This window comes from Chelonia mydas, chromosome 8 (assembly GCF_015237465.2).
Source record: "Chelonia mydas isolate rCheMyd1 chromosome 8, rCheMyd1.pri.v2, whole genome shotgun sequence".
NCBI classification, from domain to species: Eukaryota; Metazoa; Chordata; order Testudines; family Cheloniidae; genus Chelonia; species Chelonia mydas.
The window spans coordinates 37,710,178-37,735,259 of NC_057854.1; the positions used below are offsets into that span (position 1 = coordinate 37,710,178).

Below are 25,082 nucleotides of genomic sequence, written 5' to 3' on the forward strand. Positions count from 1 at the left end.
CTGTCTCTACGGAGCATAGATAAATGTGTCTCAGAGGAGAGCCCAGAAAAGGGGAAGGGGATCTCAAAAAACACTGAGGTGGGTGAGGATTCCTGTGATTCCATAACCCAGGGAAGCAGTGTGCTTCCAAGTATGGGAGGGGCTGAAACTAGCTCCTTTCCAGCAGAAGGCATCATGCCCTCAGGTGCAGGAGCAGGAGAGGTGTTGTCAGTGATTAAGCTGTTAGCTGGCAGAGTTTTGCAGATGAAGAGATAGAACCCTTCCTAGGGAGCACAAAGAAATGTGTCTTAGGAGGGGGCCCAGAGGAGGAAACTGGGGAAGGAATGTCTCCCCACTACTGTAGTCGCTTGGGGCAGGATGCCCAGGACACTAGGAGGATGGCTGGGTCAGCATCTGTGCACCCAGGCACTCAGCCTGTGACCCAAGGTTTGAGAAGGAACTGTGTAACTGACCTCCTGGAGGGGAGCAGTCACACAGCTGACTTCTCAGGGACAGAGAAAGGGGTGGCAGAGTACTCCAATCCAGGTCCCAATTTTTCAGGACGCTATTTCTGATAAGTTTTTGGAAAGTAACTGTGTCTCTTTAAATCAAGATGCAGCTCCAAGGCCTGTGATAACAGAGGAGTTGGGACCAGGAAATTGCCAGGTGGTAGTTTGCCAGAGTACAGATGACCCAACTGACAGAGAAGGGGGTGTTTTCCCCCAGGCTGGTGATACCCAGAGCAGTTACGGGAAGCTGCTGGGAAAAGATGCATCTGATCAAAGGGTAAACACACCTAGCCCACAGAGCACAGATCATAGTCCTCTAGGAAAAGTGGGCAGGAAAGGACTCCGTGCTTGGGGCGGGGGGGGGGGGGGGAAACGGGACACAGGGTAACCCCAAAAAGGGAGCTGGATTTTCTGTATATGTACAGTCCTGGGGTTGGGAGACCACTCCCAAAAGGGCCAGGCAATGTGCAGGCTCCTCCTGGACCCTTATCTTGCCAGACCCTGAGATACCAAAATTCCAGAAACAGGATTAAGAGCCCACACAGAGGGGAACACTGGAGGGAAAGAAAAGCCAGTGATGATTACATGGGAGAGACTCAAAGGACATCATAGGTAATGAACAAACTAACCTCAGACTACACTACCTGAACAGAGGGCGTGGTATCATAAAGATACTTGTAAACACCCATCTGTGATAAAAAAATTGGTATTAATGTTAAGTTTGGGGATAAGAATTTTGTTACTGATGTTAAACCTTACGGTAACACTAGTTCTCAGTTTATTCCTGTAAACAGATTTAAAGATGATCACAGCAGAGAAACCATAACAAACCTGGTTTGCTGTGTGTGAATGGGGAAACTGAGGCATACCGCTGCATGGCCTTAATGGCTGGATGCCAAGAGAACTATAACACAAACTGCCTTCGAGATAGTCAGTGACTAACCCTCTTGCAGTAAACTAAGGGGGGAGGCATGATGTTCTGTATCTCGGGGAAACACCCTAAACCCCCATATTCATCCTTATGATTGTGTAGTATCCAATGCAAGTTTGTCATGTCGGGTGTCTTTGCAAGGCTCATGATGCACCGAGCATTGTTATTATAGTAATGTTATAGGTTGTAATTTCATGTGTCTAGTTATGAGGCTGAAAATGTGTCCTGATGACTTAAAAGAAGCCCAGGCAAAAACTTTCCAAGAGCAGAGGGGCAGTTCACACCTCATCAGGGCATGTATGGGACAAACCCAGCCCAGCCTCACAGGAACAGAGGACACTGGCCTAGGCAGCAAGAAAGCATCTGTTGGACTCTCAAGTGAGTCACCCCCCTTCCTGTGCTCAGTTTGGGACTACAATAAGGTAATGCTCACATGACCCTGAAGGTGGGGGCGGGGGGCGCAAAGCCAAGAGGGAAGAAAGAACATGATAAAAGGGAGAGGCTTTGCCATGCTCTTCCTCTCTCTTCCACTTCCATCTACAGACATCACACCAAGCGACTGAAGCACTGATCAAAGGGGAGAGCCTGGCTGAAGGGCAACCAGCCAGCCTGTGCTGAGAAGCATCTAAGTTTGTAAGGGCACTGAAAGTGTTAAGATCACCTTAGAACGTGTTTTGCCTTTATTTCATTTGACCAAATCTGACTTCTTGTGCTTTGACTTATAATCACTTAAAATTTATCTTTGTAGTTAATACATTTGTTTGTTTATTTTACTTGAAGCAGTGTGTTTGCTTTGAAGCGTGTCAGAGATTCCCCTGGGAATAACAAGCCTGGTACTATCAATTTCTTCGTTAAATTAATGAACTCATATAAGCTTGCAGCATTCAGCGGGCATAACTGGACACTGCAAGACGGAGGTTTCTAGGGTTGTGTCTGGGAGCCAAGATATTAGCTAGTGTCATTCGGTTGCACAATCCAAGCAGTTTACATGCCGGAGGTTGTGTGTGAACAGCCCAGGAGTGGCGATTCTCACAGCAGAGCAGGGTAAGGCTGGCTCCCAGAGTCAAGGATTGGAGTGACTTAGCAGATCACTGGTCTAGATAACACCAGGGGAATGTCACACCAGGATCTGTGCACAAAAGAGTGAGGAGACAGCCTTCATTGCCACCCTGTCCCATACACATGACTAGGCACAATCCTGGAAATAGGAAAGCCACTTGAACAAAAATAGGAAAGCCACATAAATGATCCCGCACCAAGGCCATAGAATATTGCTCATCCCTGCATGAGCCCCAACACACAGGGGAATTGGAAAGCATTTGTACCTCCTCAATGGTGATATGGAAACAGCTATATGTCCTTGCAAAACTTCAGGTAGCTTTGAAAAAAAACAAAGATGCATGCAGCTCAGCTCAAGTCCTTCTGGAATAGATGCTTGAAGCCAGCTCCCTGGCACGTGCGGAGCACAACTTTTGCCTCCGATCTTCACCCCTGCTTTGGGTTATCGTTGAGAAACCTCAGCTCTTTCATCACCACTTTCCTTGACCTGAGGGGTCCATATATTCTGTTCCTGGGGAATATGTGTCCATGACAATTTTGGTAATTTATGTTTTTCTTTAAGGAGTGGAATTTCTAATATTAATAGCATTTTGATACTGCAAGTAAAGGATAATTTGTTCAATATCTTCATTAATGATCTGGAGGATAGCGTGGACTGCACCCTCAGCAAGTTTGCAGATGACACTAAACTGGGAGGTGTGGTAGATACGCTGGAGGGTAGGGCTAGGATACAGAGGGATCTAGACAAATTAGAGGATTGGGCCAAAAGAAATCTGATGAGGTTCAACAAGGACAAGCGCAGAGTCCTGCACTGAGGATGGAAGAATCCCATGCACCGCTACAGACTAGGGACTGAGCGGCTTGGCAGCAGTTCTGCAGAAAAGGACCTAAGGTTACAGCGGATGAGAAGCTGGATGAGAGTCAACAGTGTGCCCTTGTTGCCAAGAAGGCTAACAGCATTTTGGGCAGTATAAGTAGGGGCATTGCCAGCAGATCGAGGGACTTCATCATTCCCCTCTATTCGGCACTGGTGAGGCCTTATCTGGAGTACTGTGTCCAATTTTCAGAGTAACAGCCGTGTTAGTCTGTATTCGCAAAAAGAAAAGGAGTACTTGGGGCACCTTAGAGACTAACCATTTCAGCATGAGCTTTCGTGAGCTACAGCTCACTTCATCCGATGAAGTAAGCTGTAGCTCACGAAAGCTCATGCTCAAATAAATTGGTTAGTCTCTAAGGTGCCACAAGTACTCCTTTTCTTTTTGTGTCCAGTTTTGTGCCCCACACTACAAGGATGTGGAAAAAGTGGAAAGAGTCCAGTGGAGGGCAACAAAAATGATTAGGGGGCTGGAGCACATGATTTATGGGGAGAGGCTGAGGGAACTGGGATTATTTAGTCTGCGGAAGAGAAGAGTGAGGGGGTATTTGATAGCTGCTTTCAACTACCTTAAAGGGGATTCCAAAGAGGATGGAGCTAGACTGTTCTCAGTGGTACCAGATGACAGAATGAGGAGTAATGGTCTCAAGTTGCAGTGGGGGAGGTTTAGGTTGGATATTAGGAAAAACTTTTTCACTAGAAGGGTGGTGAAGCACTGGAATGGGTTACCTAGGGAGGTGGTGGAATCTCCTTCCTTAGAGGTTTTCAAGGTCAGGCTTGACAAACCCCTGGTTGGGATGATTTAGTTGGGGATTGGTCGTGCTTTGAGCAGGGGGCTGGACTAGATGACCTCCTGAGGTCCCTTCCAACCCTGAGATTCTATGATTCCTGGACACCCCACGCCTTGCTAGAGGGGTTCAGATGATGGGGATAGCCAGTCTCGAAGGCACCAAAAATGCTGTGCTCCGGCTCCTCAGCCCTAAAATAGAACATTGAGGACACCCAACTTTTCAGCGTGGCCTGCATTAGAGGGGTTCATGATTCACAGGAAGGGGTTCAGTCCACTCCTAGGGGAACATCCCATTAGACTGAGCTGGTTTCAAGAGCCAGAGGTCTGTACTTCAGGTATGTCCTATATCCAAATCTACACTGCGGACAGAGAAGGCACAGAAGAGAGGACAAGTCACAAGATGCAAAAAAAAGTCAAGATCACAAGCATCTTTTTGTACTCAAAATAACTTTTATTTTTTCCATTTTTCGTACAAATAAAGAAGCCCTCATGTGCGGAGAGATCATGGAGCTGCTAGAACAGCATCCACTCACAGATTCAAAACCAAGGAAGACAACTCTCATGATTCCAGTGGAGAATAAAAGCTCTTGGGCAAGTCTCCACTGGTCTGGCCCTGGGGGTTTGTTGAGCCCTTCCCTATTTGCCTATCATCTTTCTGGGTTCAATCATTAGCATTGTATCCAACTGCCAGGCATTTGCCCATGGAAAGGCAACATGGCCCCTCCTGGTGTCATTTTGCAATGCCCATGCTACCTTGGAGCCTGCTGCACCCAACATCTCTGACCATACCAGCTGCAGCAGGTAATACACAGCCCCACAACGATTATTAGCTCTAAGATGAACTCCAGGCCCAGGACAATTGATGGAGTAAAATGCTCACTGTTTTCTGCCACTACCGTGAAGCTGCTGCTCTCTCCCTGTCAGGCTTGTGGACGTGGTGGCTGGCAGAGGTAGAGCCGTCAGTCGATGGGGTCGGTCCTTGTCTCCAGCAAACTCTTGGGGAGGTGTGAGGTTAATTTACTTCCATCACTGTCTCCAGGGTGGGGGTAAATCCCACTGTCTCTGGTGACAGCTAGATTGCTTCAGTCCCACATTTCCTCCTCTCAACCCAGGAACTCCAGAAGCTCCTCTCTCCTCCAGTGAATTTTCAATCACTTCTTTTCTCTCTTACAAGACTGAATTTCCAGAACATAAGGCGGCAGCTGCCTCCTCCCAAGGTCCTGCTCCATGGTACAAGCACCTCACTAACTCAAATTTCCAGCTTCTCTCCAAAGTGCTTACAAATCACATACCTGTGGGGACCAGGCATGTGAGACTAGAATAAAATGAGAGAATCAACTGGGAGCATGACGGAGGTGGGTATTAGAGAGCATCCTCTAACAGAGCTCAGGCTTACTGCACACTGTCACAAGTTAGAGCTGCTGAGTCATGTGACAGCAATGGAAGTGGGTGTATCTGGGGATCAGGGTTCCTCACAAACTGACTGGGTATGGGGAGGAGAGAGCTGTCCTGAAAATGTCCCTCTACCTCTGCTCCAATCACATCCAATGCAGCAGGAAAGGGCTGTGGAGGACAGCCCACGATACCTTTGGCCATTGCATCACTGACAAAGGACCCAGCAGTGTCATGCTGTTAATAAAAGGAAGTGGGAGGCTGAAAATCCTGCATAGTTCCAATTTTTTATTAACATTTCAAACCAAAATAATCAGCTATGATCACAAGTCCCAGGAAATACCTCAACACTATGAAAATGGAATGTTGTTGTTATCAAACATAACCAAAGTAGATTTAAAATAAAAGTTGCGAAGACTCCAGTGTGACACCTTTGGTTTGGGGAGGAGGTTGCAGAGGAACACAGCCCCATACTGCTGCTCGGAGTGCCACAGGTAACTCCACAGAAGAGCCTCCACTCCTCTCTTGCAGCTATCTTCAATTCCTGCTCCTCCAACCTGCACAAAACTTCAGGGGAATACTGGATACCAGAATGAGCTAAAATCAGAGCCTGTTTGGGCTGGTTCTCCTTGTTAACGCCCCTTCTGCTTTCTCTCCCCAGAGCTAACGGCCCCAACCTGTTTCCTTCCCTGAATGCTGCAGACTCAACTATCTTTCAGGCCCTATGCTGCTACTTCTCTTCCCCAGCACAGCCGAGAGGCTCCAGGCCCAGCACCCTTCCTTTGTGAAAGAGGAAGGCGAAGAGTGCCACAGGCAGAGCATGAATGGGGCAGAGGTCCTATAAGCTGAGGACAGTAGATGCCTGTAATTCACTATCTTTCAAATGCAGAAATGGGAGCCTATCACTGTGACCCCAGCTTGTGAAGAGCAGTCCCTAGGAAGAGAACCTCCTGCAAGGACTTGGGCTGGCTGTGCCTGCAGCTGGGAGGGGCACTCTGCTTTCAGGATCAGACAACAGGCAGGGTAGTTACACAGCAAAGAGTGCACAGGGCTTGGGGCACTAATGTTGGACAGGTGCATGCAAAGCCCACCTGCCCACCCAGTCCATGTGTGCAGAGAGCTCACAGGTGCAATAGCTGCAGAGGTGTGCGCCTGGCCCAGTCTGCACTGGACCTTTACAGATCACTCCGGCCACATCACAAATGTGACTCCTTAAATATATTAAATTACAAGAATAGCAGCACCTCAGTACACAGGGGCCCAAAGCTGGGCCGAGCCATGGGCATTCCCAGCTATTGCGCCCACTGACAACATCGTGAGGCAGGGGACAGGATTGCTCCCCACACCCCCTGCCTTGGGATGTCAGGCACATCTCTGCCCTTCACAATCCCAGAACCACTGGGCCAGGTTGGAGCAGGAGTGCTGTGAGCTGCCAGAACCATAGGTGCTTAACTACACAGTATCACACATCATCTCACACCAGGGAGAAGGGGAGACACTAAAGCCATTGTTTTCACTCCCCTAATTTCATGCCCGTAACAGACAGGCTCAGCCAGTGCATGAGTGAAGCAGCTCTCTGCCCATGGGGATGGGACCCAGAGGCAGTGCAGCAAGTAGGCAGCCCAATCCCCCGTGGAGGACAGAGAGGGACAGTGCTGTGCTGCAGGCGGGCAGGCAATTCCTGCATCCTATAGCGGACAATGAAGGGCATACGGTGCAGGGAGGCAATTCCACAAACATGCAAATGTTTCTGACATTTTTATCTTACATTCAAATTTCCTTTTAAAACAAAATCTGATACAAAAATAGATACATTTGCAAAGTGATTTCTTAGCCAAAGGAAGGCTCCACCCGTCTGTTGCCATGGCAAGGAAGGAGGGGAGTTCCTCTGCATGGCACAACACAACAGCTGAAGCAAGCAGCCTCGAGGAAGTTGGGGCCCTTGCTGCAGCAACACGAGGGATTTGCCACAAAAGATTGGAAAATCGTGTACAATGGAGAGAGTCCTGTGCAGATAGAAGTGCAGCCTGGATTCATTCTGAGCAGATGCTGCCGGCGGGCTGCTGTGAATGCTTTCACTCAGGCATGTGACACTGGGTGGGAGGATGTCTCAACCTCAGGCCACTTAGTGATACACAACAATACACTTAACCTTTATTCCTAGGCTCCAAAGCATGCAGAGGCAGCTACTACACCAGAAGCAGCTTCTTGGCCCCAAGCAAACACTCACCTCTTCCTGTTGGGTTATCACTGCTATGACATAATTTCCACAGTGGCAGGAAGGGCTCTCCTAAGGGAATGCTAGCAATAAATAGAGCAAGCACAGGGAGGGCATGTGAAGAGCAGGAAAGCAGCAGGTCCTGAGGAAGGCAAGGGCACAGCTTCCCACCTCAGGTGTCTAGAGAGCCCCTTTCTCTCCTAGCACACAGTAGAGTCAGGGCGCAGGATAAGGTGCTCGGTCCAAGAATACAGCACAGCAGTTGGAGAAGTAGAAGTCCAGCTAAATTTACCTATAAGGTTTCCTCCCACATACATGTGATAAGGGAGTGGGCTGGGAACCTTGAGACCCGCTGGAGGAAAGTCACCCGTGGAACTGGTGCCTTGGCTGTCCTGGCCCAGCAGCGTCCCCCAAAGTAACAAACTAAAGGAGTCTGGGTTAAGGCAGCTTGTAATGTTCCTGCTTTGGCAACACCCAATGCAGGGATATGTTTGGGTGGGGCTGTGGCCTCTAACCTCTCCATCAATGCCCTTTTTTCCCAGTACACTCTACCATCCCCTGCAGGGAAGGGAGAGCTTGACCCAGTGTCTCTCACCTTGCTCCGAGCATGGCTTACATTCAGGTAAAGCTTTTTGCTTTGTAATTTGAGAGGCAGAAAGATTGAAGCCTGGAGACAAGATATGGAACAATAACCATAAGGCTAAAGCTGGCACAAGCAGCCCTAAGAGCAAGAAGGAAATCAGACTGCCCCTCAGATCCATGCAAAAAAGATTGCAAAGTGACCCAGTGTATTTTGCTTCCTCTGTAGAACTCTTTCAGTCCTGCAGGCTTCAGCCCTAGTCTGGGGCCCAGGCCTAGCTTGAACGGCTGATCATCTCCATGCTATCATCATGGGCCCCTCCATCCATTGATGCGTCGCTGCTCCGTAATGCCTTGCTTGGTACTGCACTCAACGCATCGTCTTTCATCAGCTCCGAGGCTAGCAGTGAGGTGACAGCACAGCCGGCTTTTCTCTTTGCTGCAAGAGAAGAGACTGTGAGAAGTAGCCCAGAGAAACCCTTATGCAAGCTCACTCTGGCACAGCTCACAACCCTCCAGTGCTGGCTGCTCAGAGAGAACAGGCTGGGAGGCATGGTGGGTGATGCACTGACAACCCCCAAAAATGCTTGTTTAATGCTCCTGAAGCATTCAGTGTTCCTAAGGCATCAGGGGACCCTTCCCAAAGGCCCCACAGCATCCAGAGTTTGAAGGCTGTGAACACCAAGAAGTGAAGGGAACTGATTAAGAGGTGGGAATGGGGAAGTGCAATATGGGATACCCAGGAGTACAGGGATGGAATTAAGCAAAGGAAAATCTAAGCTAAATCTCAGAGAACACTTCCTGACAGTGACATCTATGAGGCTGTGGAACAGGCTCCCACAGGAAAGTGGGAGCCCCATCACTTGGGACATTTATAAATAGACTGCAGAATATCCTGTAGAACATGGTGTAGAAAACCATGCTACAGGCCGAGATATCATGGTTATAGGCCCTTTAGAAATTAATAGAATACTTCTACACTGGCTTGGCAAAGTAGAGGAGAGTAGATGTCACAGATGGGAAAGACATGCTGAGTCCACAAAATCAGCTTAGCACAGTATAGGTCATTGGGCTGCTTAGTGTACGAGCTAGACCATTCAGTGCACATGTTCTTGGACTTCTCTGCTTCTGCGGTGGTAGCCCAATAAAGCCAGTTCCCAGTTTCTGTCCCAGAAGGCTAAGCTGTGGGAAGGGGCATCTACCCTGAGTTAAAAATCACAGGTTAAGAACTTCAGAGAGTTGAAGGTCCTCTCTACACATTAGCATGGAAACTTCCAAGAACAGAACCAAACTACAGGAATATGATCATCACAGAACAGGCAGCTCCCCATCCCTTGGGGTTGGGAAGAGAACCTAAGGGCTTCCTATGGGGGCACTGTGCTCCCAGCAGAGAAGGGAGGCAGGCAAGGCACAAGGCTGAACGGAGAAGGCTGTCCCCACTAGACTTTGCACCCTTCAAAATAACTCCATGGCCTTTTATGCCCCATGGACATAGCAGCCAATAGTGCCTTGCAGCTGCAGATGAGCTGTGGTGTCCAGTAGCACAACACCAAGACAGCTCTTATACTTTAAGATGTTTCTTTACAGCTTAAGGCCTGAGCTCAGTCAGAACATGATGCTCCAGATTTCATTAGGATCACGCTTGAGGCTCAGCCAAACAAACAGCTCTGAATTAGGACAGCAACTATGCCCCGCTGGGGGCTCCAGCACAATGAATGGCTGAGGCTGGGGCACAGTACCAACGCAGGGAGGACAATGCACCAACACCACTGATATGCAAGTTCAGACAGCTCCATACGCTGAATATCCACACAAAGACCGTCTCTCACACTCACTCATTAGAACAGGAGCACACAGGAGAACTCACGCAATCAGACACCCTCATGCACTACATGCTGTTGCACGCAGTCAGACAGACACTCAGACAAATGCACATACAAATTCATCTTATGGCCCACATGCAGGCACTTTCTCAGGCCTCACTGTTCAGGAGGAAATCTGCTGGGAGGAGAATGCAGAAGGTGATGCACATAGAAATACAGAGCAGCAGCTGAGATGCTGCCTTGAGACACTGCAGTCACAGAGTTAACTCTTTACAAGACAGAAAAAATAAAGCCATTTCTAATGTGAAGCTTCCCATGCAGCCTCTAGAACAGGGGTAGGCAACATTTTTGGCCCAAGGGCCACATCTGGATGGGGAAATTGTATGCAGGACCATGAATGTAGGGCTGGGGCAGGGGGCTGGGGTGTGGGAGGGAGTGCGGGGTGTGGGCTCAGGGCAGGGAGTTGGGGTGCAGGAGGGGTGCGTGGTGCAGCAGGGGGCTCAGGACAGGGGGCTTGGGTGCAGGAGGGGGTGCGGAGTGTGGCTCAGGGCAGGGGGTTGGGGTGCAGGAGGGATTTGGGGTGCAGGCTCCGGCCTGGTGCCACTTACCTCGAGCAGCTCAGGGGTGGCAGTGGCGTGCAGCGGGGCTAATGCAGGCTCCTGCCTGCCCTGGTCCCATGCTGCTCCTGGAAATGGCCAGCATGTCCGGCAGTGGCTCCTGGGGGCGGAGTGGGGCGGGGCAGGCGGCTCTGCCACACGCCGCCATCGTCTGTGGGTACCACCCCCGAAGCTCCCATTGGCCGTGGTTCCCTGTCCCCGGCCAATGGGAGCTGCGGGGGGCGGTGCCTGCAGACGAGGGCAGTGCACGGAGCCCTCTGCTGCCCCCTCCCCGAGTGGCCACAGGGATGTGGTGCTGCCCGCTTCCAGGAGTGGCACAGGCCACGGCAGGCAGGGAGCTTGCCTTAGCTCCACTGCACCACTGGGCTGGCAATCCCGTGGGCCGGATTGAAAACTCTGATGGGCTGGATCTGGCCCACAGGCTGTAGTTTGCCCTCCCCTGCTCTAGAAATTGGGCTTCAAACACCAAGAACAAATACGCAACAGTATGCAAAGGAGACATGCAACCAGCAAGCACAATATGTAACTACAATTCCCAAGTGGAGGCTCCCCGCATGTGGCTTAATCCTTTTTTAGGGCCTCCTATAGGACCCTGCTAAATACCTATCCTCAATACAACACCCACTCAAGGCTTTTCCCTGTGACAGCCACACCAGGCCCCTGCTTGCACCTTGGTTACAGATCCTTCTCCTCTGCAGCCCCTGGGCTTCCCCGGAACTCTCCTGGCCCTAGGTGTTTATCCCTGTCCCAGGACCCCACTTCCCTGCCTGCACCCACCCCCTCTCTGTTGGAGATTTCACCTGCCCAAGCCCACACCCTGCAGCCATAAACTACCAAGCCACTGCCTGCACCCCAATCCTAATCACTAAACCGTGTCACAAACCTCCACTCTGCTTCCGGTACCACCTCTTTGAGCTTTTCTCCTGTATGCTCCCTGCACCACCTCCTCCATCCTTATCCCTACTGTAGCCCTCCAAGCCTATGCCTGTATTCCATTCCTAAGGCTTATTTCCATCACATCTCTCCCCACCCAAGTCCACATTCCCATCAGTTTTCCATCAGCTGCCTCTACCAGAACCACCTCCAACCCGTCTCTTGCCTCAACTCAGATCAAATGGGAAGCACAGACCCCCATTCCCTGCCTAAATCCTTTTGTTCAATGGCTTATCCTTGCTACAGGCTTCCCAGGTTTCTTCCTGCATTCCCTTCCTAAGGGCACATTTATACTACAGCCTGAGCCCTGGTCTACACTAGGAGTTTACATCTGCATAGCTACATCTCTCAGGGGTGTCAAAAATCCAAACACCTGTTAGACGCTGCTATACCAACCTAACACCCGGTGTAGACAGCACTAAGTCAACAGAAGAATTCTTCCATCAACCTAGGTACCACCTCTCAGGAAGGCAGATTACTTACACCAATGAGAGAATCCCTCCTGGTGTGCTGCTAAGTGTAGATAAGCCCTGAACTACCTGCACCTATGGTCATGGGCTTATCTCCATCAGTCTCTTAGTCCACTGCCTGCATCACCATCTTACAGGCCCAACCCCATCACAATCTGCACACCCAATCCGCTGTCTACACCCAAATTTACAGGAATATACAGGCAAAGCTCCCTAGTCCACTACCCAAACTTCTTGAGAAGCAATGATTACGGCTGTGCTTGGAGAGCTCCTGTGGGGGGTGGAGAAGAGAAGGAGGAGGAAAATGAGAATAACTGAAGCAGTAAAAGGGTAGAGAGAGGTGTCAGCTGGCTGCACTCTCGTATGATGGATCACTGCAGTACTAGAGTCAGGAACACTGGACATGCTGGCAGGAAAGGAGAAGAACGAAGAGAGAGACAGCAAGAAAAAAAGCCTGCTGTGGCCAAATCCGGAGAGCAAGGTGACCTGGCAAGCCCAGCTCTGTGGGCCAGCCCCAGGTCCAAAAAAGGCAACCAGGCTGGGCCGTGCTTCACATAGGAAAGTAAAAGGAAGAACCAGTGTGAGATTCAAACACTTCCCTAGTTCCATTAAAAAAGGCCCATTTCAATTCACTACTGGGATACTGCAGGACCCGCAGCCTCAGGCTGCATGCGTGTCTCAGTCTCCTCTTCTAACCCTCCCTGCCTGCGGCACATGAAGGGTTACACACACACAACGAGAGTTGGGGAGGGGAGAACAACATGCCCATGTGTTACCCGCTCAGGTGTATCCTCCTCCACCTCACAGAGTGACAGAAGAGAGTCTGGCAAGAGGAAATAAGAGAGGCACCAGTCAGATCCCACTAAGAACACTCCTTCAGCCCCAAGCCAGAGAACAGACAGCAACTGGGAGCCTCCCCACCACTACCAGGAGCTCCTCTCTGAACGAGGCTTTGTACCTCCAACCATTCCAGATGGCTTACGTTGTGTATGGCCAGTTCACACCTCGGAGCAAGAGAGAGAGAGAGAGAGAGGTTCTGCTGGGATGCCAGACACAGGCCTGCTGATGGGGACAGCCATGACACAGAACCCCAAAATACTCATCGGAGTCTCCTGGCCAGGTGGGAGCCCTCCAGCTGCCTAACTGGTTTCTCACAGCTAACACAATGGCAGAGTCAATCTTTGTTTCAAACCTATCAACATCTCCCTTCTCTCCCCTCCTTCCTGGGTCTGCAGCCCAAACACTAGAAAGACTCTTCCAGAAAACGAGGCAAGAAAGCTGAAGCCTGCATCTAGTACACCCACTGCGACCACCAGTAGGTGAGCCCCCTGCCCATCACACATACTCTTCCCCCCAAAGGAGACCTTGACAGGTTACCCCTCTCTCATGCTCCCTCCTATCCCTTGAGCAGGTTCTCTCTATCATGCAGACCCACTCCCTTCCTCTCACACAGACCTATCCCCATCCTCCTCCTTCTGGCAGGTGTTCTCTCTCTCACACGCAGACCCATCCCCACATTCAGCAGGTTCTCGTTCACACACACACACATACACACACACACACACACACACACACACGGTTCTCTCTCCCCCCTCTCAAGTTTCTCAAGAACTCCAGGGACCCGCCTGACCTACACTCTGGATTTTAGCAGTAATTCTCATCAGTCCTGCCACCAGTATAGCTATGGTGCTGATGGCTGTGCTTGGAGCTCTAGTGTAGGCAATATTCCAGGAGCTTCCAGTGTTTTCCCTAGTGTCAGTTAACTCTGCTTTGGGCTGCAAAGGCTTGCAGCATGGCTACAGGGTCAGCCCAAAAGAGCAGACCCTGACCGTTGATGAGAAGCTCTTTGGGTTTCTCCCACAGTTGTACCATAAGTCTCCAGCAGCTCTGCAAAGGATCAGTAAAGCATTCAGGGCCACTTGGCTATTAGTGTCACCAGCCAGAGAAATTAGATTCTTGCCATGGATTAAGATGCAACCCCCAGAAACAAAATGTGTTGTGGAATGGAGTGAGGGATGGCAGAGGAAGGACTCATTGCCCATTACTAGTAGGTTCCCACCTTTATCAAGGAGGGCCATCTTTCTCTCTGCCACAAGCGGGACAGTATAGACACGAGCTAACAAGGAGACAGGGGGCCACTTCTCCGCCCCACATGCGGAGGCCTTGTCTTGCCTGAGGAAGGGAAAGCCAAGCCCCCAACCCAGGCCAGCACAGGTACACCACTGCCCCCTTGTGTTGGGACACGGCCTTGGACATGTGGGCCAGACAGCAAGCCTCACTGGTGGAAGCAGGATTCCTGACTGATTTCTTTATTCTCTTAATTCTATCCCAAGCAGCAGATGGCCTGAGCAACATCATGCATACAGAAAAGGAGACCAGTTGAGTCACTCAAGTCACAATCCAACCCTGAATCAATGAGTTAAAACCATGACTACAGGACAATTGCACAGTCTCACTGCAGGAGGACACTGGGCTATTATGTGCACACATCCTGCCAACTACAGTGGCCTGCACTCCTTTCTTAACAAAGTAGTTGGAAAAAAATCCCCCTTGCTGACCCTCGCCCTCCCCACAATGAGCCCTTTAAGCTACTAAGCAGAGTCCCCAGAGGCCTGTCGGCTTTTCCATTCCTTTACATTCTAGCAAGGAGCTGCTAGCGCCTCTGAATAGAGACAGCTGCCTCCAAGGGAAGAGAGTCAAAGATCAGAGCTGACAAGATTTACACACAGTTCCTCTGCTCTTCAGCTGCTGCAATGAGCTAGGGTGAGGAGCGATATGGGGCCAGGAAATGCCCTAACAGCTCACATAGTGGTGTGCGGGGGGGGAGCACATGTCCCAGTGAGAATGCACTGGTAGTGCTGGTGGAATACACTAAGTTAGGGTAGGAGATTTATGGGAACATATGGAAATGCAGCATCTGGAGAGTTATAAATATGCCCCTGGAAATGAAGACCAGTAAGTTCCCCCACAGATACAAGCTACTAATGAGACTGGCAGAGATGCAAATTGGCAAATGAGGTTCCAGCCCTGAGTACCTCTGCATACTACAGCATCATACAGGAAACACCCTGATAAAGAGAGCAGAAGAGGGATCCAGCCACAAGCCAAAGGAATACCCAGGGCAACATGCAGTCTCTAAGCAGATAAAACTGAGCAATACTTCTCATAGCCAAGCCTACATTGCCCATTCCAGATGGCTTACCCCACACTGGTCCCTGGAACACCACTCTCTCCTGGGTACCTCCTGAGCTCCTTACTGCAAGGTTGAAAAACAATCAAAGGAGTTGGATGACAGCACTTACAATGGGCCTACGTTCCCCTGATGCAGCTGCAACATCGTCTCTGCAGAGCCCCAGCCTATCCACTAAAGCTGACCCAGGTCTGCTCCTCTTATTCCTCAGTCTTACTTGGAAATGTGAGGCCAGCTGCATCACTACATTCTGTCTAAGCCCCAAACTCTTCTATGGCATAAGGCGCAATCCCTAACATCCCACAGACATGGAGTAATATTCCCTTCCTGTTCTTACAGGTACTGAAGGGGAAATGCTCCTCCTCCTCAAAAAGAATCCAAAGCCTGCTGTACAGGAAGCAGCTGATGCTCCATAGAAAGCTGACTGCCAGATGGCAATTCCCTGCCTGAATCCAGTGAGCATGCTCAGAAAGACCAAAGTGTGTGGCGTGTGCAGGCACACTGCATCATGGAATGGAACATGGGAAGGTGAGAGTGGGCACTACTGCATTGTGGGACACTATTCCCATTCGCCCTGTCACGAACCCATGGTTAAGGATACAATCTGGTCACCGAGGGCACGGATTCCAGGACTTTAACAGATCTCCGTGACTTCTTCAGCTTCAGTCCCAGGCGGCAGGGCTCCCACTGTCAGCCCCACTGTGACCATAGCCTGATTTTGTATATTTTCCCCATGATTGTTCCATGAATTTTTACTTAATTTTTCCATGACAAAATTGTATCCGTGCCAATAGTCATCCCCTCAGTTTCTTCAGCAGCCACAGCCTTCTCTGCTTTCCTCACTTACCCATGATCACCGAGGACTCCCTTATCACATCTGAACTCTTTTCTCCATTGCCTTGTCCTTCAGAAACTTACCACAAAGCCCCTTAAATTGATATCTATAACCCTCTCCTATCCCCTCTGATATTAAGACAGCTGGCTCCATGGGAACTTGCTCTCTCTTCTGCACCTGCAGCGCCCCTAGGTAAAAAGATAAACTGCAGACTCTGAAATTCACAAGTCCCACATATATGCCCTTTCTACCCAGCTCAAGAGCTGGAAATCTCAATATATACTTCTCATTTGCCCTCAGCATGGCAGACTAATTTCTCTTCCTCCCTTATTTTCAAAGCTGCTGGAGATCTGCCAGCTCTCCAATATCTTTAACCGTTTTCTCCACTCACCTGCCCCTTCTTTACCTTCCCATTTTTCAGGGGTGGAAATGGCTTCTTCCTTTCTATCCCCTCCCCTCTTCCTCATACCAGAACCTTAGGGGTTGATCATTCCTCCCTCCTGAGATTAATTCACAGCTATACATGTATCTCCGGTTCCCTCCAGTCATAATTCTGCTCCTACCTAAGAAACGTCTATCTGTGGAGGTAGCTCCACCTCTGCCTCCAGACCCTCCTCTACGGTGGTGGTTTTCAAAATTTTTTTTCTGGAGACCCAGCTGAAGAATATTATTGATGCCCACGACCCAACAGAGGTGGGTATGAGGGGTTTGGGAGGGGCTCAGGGCTGGGGCAGAGGGTTGGGGTGTAGAGGTGAGGGCTGCAGGGTGGGGCCGGGAATGAGGGGTTCAGGGTATGGGAGGGGGCTCTGGGCTGGGACAGGGAGTTGGGGTGTGGAAGGGCATCAGGGCTCTGGGGTGGGGCCGGGGATGAAGGGTTTGGGGTGCAGGTGGGGGGCTCAGGGCTGAGGCAGCAGATTGGGGCACAGGCTTTACCTTCGGCAACTCCCTGTCAGTGGCACAGCAGTGGTGTTAAGGCAGGCTTCCTGCCTGTCCCAGCACCGTGCTGCGCCCCGGAAGTGGCCAGCAGCAGGTCCGGCTCCTAGGTGGAGGCACACAAGCTCTTGCCTACAGTCACCGTCCCCCCCCGAGCTCCTAGCAAATGGGAGTGTGTAGCCAGTGCTTGGGGCAGGGGCAGTGCGTGGAGCCCCGTGGCCCCCCACCTAGGAGCTGGACCTGCTGCTGGTCGCTTCCGGGGTGCAGCACGGTGTCAGAACAGGTAGGGACTAGCCTGCCTTAGCCAGGCAGCATTGCCAGTTGTATTTTTAACGGCCTGGTCGGCAGTGCTGACAGGCGCCACCGCGACCCAGTGCCTTACAGTCCGCGACCCAGTACTGGGTCGCGACCCCCAGTTTTAAAAGCACTGCTCTATGGCATCTCACAGGGTTAAATTCTTGGCCTTCTGCTTTCATCATTAATGAGAAACCTTCACTATCATTTCAGGCTGACGGAACTGAGTTGTAAGTTTCTCTCAACACTTCTAGTGCACCCTCCTTACTGTACAGCTGCTTGTCTGACCCAGTGAAGTTGTGGCTTCATCTCAGCTTCCTTTCCCTTATGTCCACTCAGAAGTGACTCTGCTGGACAATGGAGTTTTCTCAAACCCAACAGCATCTCCTCTCTTCCCAGTCAACTCAGAGGTCCATTCTCAGTAACTATGGTGTCATTCTTGACTTAGCTTTCCTTCTCCTCCCACACCTATCTGCCACCATCTTCACAACAATGACCCTGTGCACTTGTCCTTGCTCCCACTTCATCCAGGTCTTCAGGTTCTCTGCTTGGATAACTGTAGCTAGCTCTCTTCTTTACAGCTTCTACAGATCCTATGTGCCCAGACTCCAGAACACCCAGAACACACTGCTCCTGGCATACTCTCACACAAAGCAGTTCAGCTACAATTCTCAAACAATTCTCTTGCAGCCCAGTTGTTTCTGAATCTGCTTCAGATTGCCTCCATTTTTTAAAACTGCCCAAGACAACCTCATTGTCTCAGTCTCTCCTCCTGCTTCTAGCATTAGATTCCTCTTCTCCACCCTCTGGCCACTCTTGGTTCTCTGCAGTGCCTGCCATCTGGATTCATTCTCCTTGTACCTCGCCACTTCATCAACTCTCCAGATCGTCTCAAATCTCCACCTGCGAGCATGCCTACAATCCTGTCCTGTCTCTACTAGCCATTTTCATTTAACAGTGCAGTTGCGCTTCACCACTTCTGCAAGAAAGTAGAGCCACCACTGTGCAGTCAGGAGAAGTCCCACAGCTTAACCCATGCCATTCTGGTGAAGTGCTGCAAAAAGCATTTGGGGAACCAAAGACAGAATGAAAGACACTGTGTACAAACAACATTTGTTATCGATTATTCAGAAAAACAATTTAGGAGAAGCTGAAAAGGCTTAGGCATGCAAAGGAATAGCATCTACAGTGACACTAGTTAGCAGTGCTGAGAAATTTTTGGCTTCAGGGTATTAGCTGATCATTAGCTGGGGTCAGGAAGGAACAACATTGCACAATGACGTGCCTTATGGGAGTTTTTACACTTGCCTCTGGCCACTGTTGGAGGCAGGATACTTAGCCACAAGAATTGCTTGTCATACAGAACAGACCAATTCCCATCACTCTCTGCACCAGGGAACTGTCTCAGGCAATGCTTACCCTGGCGAGGTCCTCTCTTCCTCCGGAACGCTGCTCCTGACTGCAGGGCCTCCATCAGGCTGTCCATCACCCCTGTCTCATCACCCTCTGCAAGGAAAACAGTAAGTCAAATGGGGACATGTAGTGTGCTCGATTCAGTTCTGCCACCTCCAGTCCTCCCTCACCATGTGTTGGATCATATTAAAGAAGTTCTGTATTAAAATCACAAATGAGTTTGATTCCCCATAGTTTAAATTCCAGGGTATTACTAATTAAGAGGTCTCTTGGTTTTTGGTACTGTTTCTCTCCCTCTATGTGTGAAACTTGCAAGCTGCTAATTGTGTTAGTACATTCTAAGGCAGAGTCTGTTCTCAAAGCAATTCTTTGTAACAACAACTACTCACACAGAGAGAGACTCAAAGCAATACTCTGTAACAACAGAAACAGCACCCAGAGACTCCCTGCCCTTTTGTTGTATTCATCTCGCTTTGTTAACAATTGTGATTAAAACAGAGATAGAGGATGTATGTGGATGGATGCTTGGTGTGGATAATAACTGAATGATCAGGGAGGTGCCAGCCTAAGAATCCAGTGTCCATCGACTGAAGAAGGCGTCAAGTGGAAATAACCAGAGGACCCCTGGACGGCAGACTGGAATCCACCCAACAGCCTCAAGAATGGGAGAACCAAAGAACAAGATAACATCTGGCAGCACGGAGCCGTCAGGAATGTGCCATCTGCTGATTGATTCAGCAACAGCATGATGAAGCAATTCCCACAGACTGGCATAGGAAGAAATTCCTATAAAAATGGACTCTAGAAAGTGAGAACTTTGGGGTCTGATTCTGCAAACCAACTTCCAGGAGCATCAAATGAGCATCTGACAAGGTCCTGCTCCCTCCTCATGTCCAGGCCACCTGGCCAGTGGCTTGGCATGAGCAACTCTGAGGCTGGTAACTATGATAACAACCTTGCAGAATCTCTGTGTGTGTGTGTGTATGAATGAATGTGTGAATAAATATGAAATTGAATGGAATGTTATAGCTATAACTAATGGCTTACTATGACTCTTTCTGTATTCACAATAAATGTGGCATTTTGCCTTTTCCCCTTTAATAAGATCCTGCTGGTTTTTATTTTATTGGTATAACACGTGCTCCTGATCACAGGGAACGACACACATGTGGGAACAGTGGGGGTGTGGGGACAACAATCTCTCCCTTTCCCCTCCCCTGCCAGGAGAGCAAACAAAGAACTTCTCATACCTTTCCCCGCCCCCCTACAGGTGTGGGGAGCAGTGAAAGAACCATTCCTTCTCTGGGGGGAGGAGGGGAGGAGAAAATAACTAATTCTTCTCCTCCCTCCACATGCACAGGGGAGAGGAAGCTGGAAGAACACCCCTGCACCTCAATACACACAGAGGAGGAAGAGTACCACACCCCAGCACAGACAAGGAAGGTGCTGGCCTCTCTGGAATTCTGCACAGAAGCTGGGGAGATTGATTAGGGCACAGAACTGAATGGTAATACACTCCTCCCCGCACAGAGAAGCTGACTGACAAAGGTGCAGGGGAACAGCTTGCAGGGAAAGCCTCTGAAGCCACAGTCAGCAGCAAAATAACCCAGCAGCTGGGGCCTTTGAGAGAATGGAAAACTTCAGAGAACGTGCCAGAAAGGCTGTCAAAGAATCAGCTCCCCCGTCCTCCCCTGTCTCAGGCATTCTCCTTGTGCCTGCCTGGCTCTCTTGTTTTCTGGTCCTCTCTTTTTAGAGTCTCCGATTATTAGTGCCATCCACGCCCCTCTAAACCCCTTCTCACTCTCTGCACAGTGCCCTGACCCCTCGGGAGATTAACCTGGCCTCAGCTGCTCTCAATCCCTAGCAACAAGCGTGTCACTGCGTTCACAGAGCATGTTCCAGCAGAGCCATATGTGGCACCTGTGTAACAGAGGCCAGGCAGCACCATTGCCCCCTCCTGCCCAGCAGGTAGCCCTGGCCCAGGATCCAAACAGCAGACGAGCAGCTCAGGCTTCCCTTCTCCAGCTGAGCACAAAGCTCCTGCAAAGGACCCTATTCCAACTGGAGGAAGCCCTGGGAGAGCCCCACATTCTGCTCCCATGAAGAAGCGGTGTTCAGAAAGTGCAGAAAACAGTCCCAGGACTACTAGGCAGAGTGCAGACACACCCCTAATCTCCTCCACTGAGATTACACTCCACGGGCAGTGTAGCAGTAGCTGTAGTTTTTAAAGGGTTCTAGAAATGGAGTCCTGCGTGAAGTCAAATGCTCCTCCCTGAATCAGCTGGCTGTTCCCCATGCACCCAGCAACTGGGGATTTAGCTGGCACCAGTATTCCCTTTCACTCCAGGACTGAGACCCTGTAGGTATGCATTTAAGAAGGAAAGTCCAGCAGATGCCCTCACATTCCCTGCCTCACAACTATGTATAACAAGAGGGGAAAGTGAGCTTGGGAAAGTCCCTTGCATTCTCTCTCTGCCCTCTCTTGCAGTCAGTGTGGCACTGAAGGAGTTAACCATGAATGCATGAGCACTCTGAAAATCTGTTTCCATGACAACAGCTCTGGATGAAACCTAAATCTATAAAATCACATTGGAACATCTGTCAGTGCTTCCGTGTGCTCCAGACATACTGCCCACAGCACCACCTGCTGGTAGAAACAACCCACTGTGCCTGACCTACATTCTCAACACCAAAGTAGTTGGTAACAGTACGTTTCCAGAAAAACGGCCAACTCCAAACTAAGCTGCAAATGAAAGGAGAGGCACTGCTATACTGGGGTGCGACCCCTGGGGCTTGTGTGGCTACCAGACCTCTAACACTAGCGTGAGGTGTCCAAGCAGCAGGAGGGTTGGGAGCATAGTGATACAAGAACACTCAGCACTAGTCACTGGGGCTGTCACTAGCATGAGCATGGCACTTATCACTGTGACTCAGCCCCAGGGATGGCTGAGGCTCTTTCTCAACGGATCACTTCATTAGGGCTAGCTGCTGAGCACACTGCTCTCACACAAGAAGCCATCCCCTGACATGAATCTTGCTAAATTTTGCTGCCTTGAACAGCATTTTCTGGGGAGGAGATAGTGATGGCAGTAGGAAGTCATTGCCAATTGCATCTAGATTCTTCTGGTTTCCCAGTTCCTTATCAGCCTGCCTCTAGGCTTGGGTATCACACAGAGACTTCATTGCTTTCAATGCCCACATGAAGGGGAGACTGCATGGCAGTCCAGTAAGTACGCTGACTACACCCAGCACTACTATTCGTTGAGCCTAGATGAGCTCAGATAGGGTCCTGGATAAGAGCTGCCTGGTTTAAGTTCACCCCAGACTAGACAACAAGAAAACTGGAAGGTAGGGAAAGCATCCTGAGGAACTGACCGTCCCTCCTCTAGCTCAGTGTTTCACAGTCTTCCTTCCATTGCTGCTCCTAGGCTTCCAGTTGTCCATGGAAACCTAAGTGCCCTTTACCATATTCAGCTGGCCCACAAATTGCACCCTTTCCTCACTGATACAGCCCTGCCACATCCAGGCTTTTGTTACCTCCAGGATGGACGCATGTAACAGGTGGAAGCTTCAGCTGGCATAAAACAGTGCTCTCTGGCCCCAGGGCCACTTCTGTGGGGTGGGCTGCAGGGTACTCTTAGCAATGGGCCAATGGCTTTGGAATTTGCTGCCTCTTAAAAGCTAACACCAACCAGGGTTTAGTAGACATGGTAATTCTATACAACTCATTTGTTTAAGTTGACATCCTCTGATCCAGAAGCTGGGAACGGATCTATTCCTGCAGAGGGTGAAGGCAGTAGTGAGATGTGCAATATACAATTAAATATGTGTCAGGAGGCCAGAGTACTGGAAAAGGCACAGCACTATCAGTTGAGGGGAGGTGGAAAGAATTCCTGGGATAGGCATTGTACTAACTGGTGAGGAGGGGTTTACAGAGATGCACACAGACAGCACTAACAATTTGGGGGTGGGAGGGGGAGAAGCTCCTGGGACATACACAGCACTAACTGTCTGGGGACTCCAGACCCCTCAGGGGGTGCACTAATCACTGGGGCCCTCTGTGCCTTGAGATGATGGCAAATGCCACAGATGTTTATGGAATCTTTTACAGCAAAATATTGACAGCATAACCTTCTATTAACATGCTCCTCTCCTCCTGAAATCAGAGGCTCTTGTGTTATGACTATAGCCCTTCTTGTGAGTTTTGCTGAGCCACTTGGACCTTGAGAGAAAGAGCTGCACAGGGATCTCTCCCATCCAGTCACCAGGAGGGAAGAAAGCAGCAATTTGAGCCCTCAAAAATGTCTTATTCACTTCCCACCACCTCCTCCACTGCTGGGGGCGAAGGGGACGAAGGTGTGGGGTGACACCAGCAGCAGCCCTAGAAACCTCTGGCAACTACAAGAGCCAGGGGAATCCAAAGGGGACATGATTGAAGACAGATGTGAAAGGAACATGCTCTTGTTGAGCAGGGATTGCTTAGTACAGGCCTCTGGCCAGGCCTCCCCCTTCTGCAAACTGAAACGTGCCAGGGGAGGAGATGGAACCCATTAACTCGTACATTTGCTTATTTTAACAATTTTCTCTCCTGCAGCTCTCAGATGAGATCAAACTTTATACTAGAGTTCAAGCATTCAGCTGCTGCAATGCTACATTCCTGGGCTTCCCCCGGGACAGTGCACAGACCACGGCCCAACTCCAGAGCAAAGGCATCAGACAAGAGCTAAGGGACTAACCAACAGGAACACTCCATAAACCTAGAGGGAAACACTGGCACACAGCTTCTCTGGGGAGCCCAGGGGACTTCATGAGAAAACAGCCAGGAAAGAAACCTAGCAGCAACCCAGAAAAACAAAGAGCAGCCTGCTGCCCATCACTGTCCCGCCTTGAATGCAGGGGCTCAAACATCCCAGCTTCTTTGGAGGGTGAGAGGGAGAGAAAGGAGGAGGAGAGAGCATGACAGTGTTACAGATGAAACAGTTGGCAAAAAGTAAACAAAAGACTGAGCTGGGAAGATGCTGAGGTGGGGTGGGGATCCCTCTCTGATGAGAGCTGCGGCACAATTAACCCTAGAAGACACTGAACATGCGCTTAGAGGGCTGGAAAATTTGTCTGGGGAAAGCCACCCTGAGATCTCATGGTCCACGAATTCATGTCTTCAGTAGAGCAGCAGTGAGAGTTCACAGTGATCATAAGCTCTGCGACAGGACTTGTTTGCTTGAAGAGCCCAAGAAACTGGGGCTGGGAAGGAATGCAAGTGAGCCTGTGGGGCATTTTACTGCACGCAAATTCCCACAGGCAGAAGGAGGGGATAAGTTTCAGGAAATCATGTGAGAGGCAGGAAATCAATGGAAAAGAGCAGTAACTGAGTCCATATGCTGTAACAAAGGAATGTGTCTAGTAGAATAGAGCAGACTATGCCTGTTAATGAGGAAGCCCCTGCTGTGGGACAGCTCCTAGAGAGGGCAGTTACTTGTTGGGCTAGAGCACTTAACAGAAAACCTGCATGAGCCTCTTGGTTCACAGACTGGCCACCCTTGTATGGAGTAAAGGTTTGTAGATGGGGTGACAAATGGGTTAAGAATGAGAAGGTCACTGTAAACAGCATATGGCCACTGCATAGAGTGTCACTCAACTGCATCTCAGGGGCTGGTCTTTCCAGGGCTGTGTATGGCCTAGCAACATATGCCAACAACCCTGTAATTAGACATCTCATTAATATCCTCATGTAAGAGATCATCTAGCAGAGGGTCAAGGAGATAGCTGGTGAAATACCTACTGTATTACACAGTGGGATAAGAAACTGGATGAAGCACCAATGAAACGGACTTGAGGATTCAATTTTAGCATATTAATACAAAGGTGGGGACTCTCTTTTCACCGGTAACAAAGGCAGCTGACAGGTTCGGGTGCAGCAGATGGCTATGGTTCTGGGACAGCAGATCCGGACAGAGAGGTAACTGCAGTGGGCTCGCCACCAAAAGACTCAGCAGTATGCTGAACCAGTGTTGGTGAGGCCTCACTGAGGCAATGAGAATGACCCACACTCTGTCTTGTTTCACCTTTAGAAGGACTCTGTGGATAAGCGGTACAGGTGGAAAGGTGGACATTAACACTCCCGACCATGGGATTCTGACCATGGGATCAGGAAGGTATCTGACAGGGAACCCTCGTCCCCGCTGTATAGGGAGCAGAACACTTGGCACTCCCTGTTCTGCCTGGATGCAAACACGTCCAACTGGG

At 50.0% G+C, this 25,082-nt stretch overlaps 1 protein-coding gene across 3 annotated transcripts in view; it reads right to left on the reverse strand.

Moving 5' to 3' along the window:
• Nucleotides 1-5,802: 5,802 nt before the first annotated feature.
• DIAPH1 (diaphanous related formin 1) overlaps nt 5,803-25,082 on the reverse strand; it is a 157,461-nt gene continuing 138,181 nt past the window's right edge. For 2 of the 3 annotated variants that reach the window (XM_043521330.1, XM_027822676.3), the window contains 2 exons: nt 18,846-18,932; nt 5,803-8,770 (listed from right to left, as the gene is read on the reverse strand). In XM_043521330.1, coding sequence (XP_043377265.1) covers nt 8,607-8,770; nt 18,846-18,932 — 251 coding nt within the window. In that variant the 3' untranslated portion in view covers nt 5,803-8,606. Of the gene's footprint in view, nt 8,771-12,950; nt 12,998-18,845; nt 18,933-25,082 lie in introns of all 3 variants that reach the window. The other variant, XM_043521331.1, reaches the window with a different exon arrangement.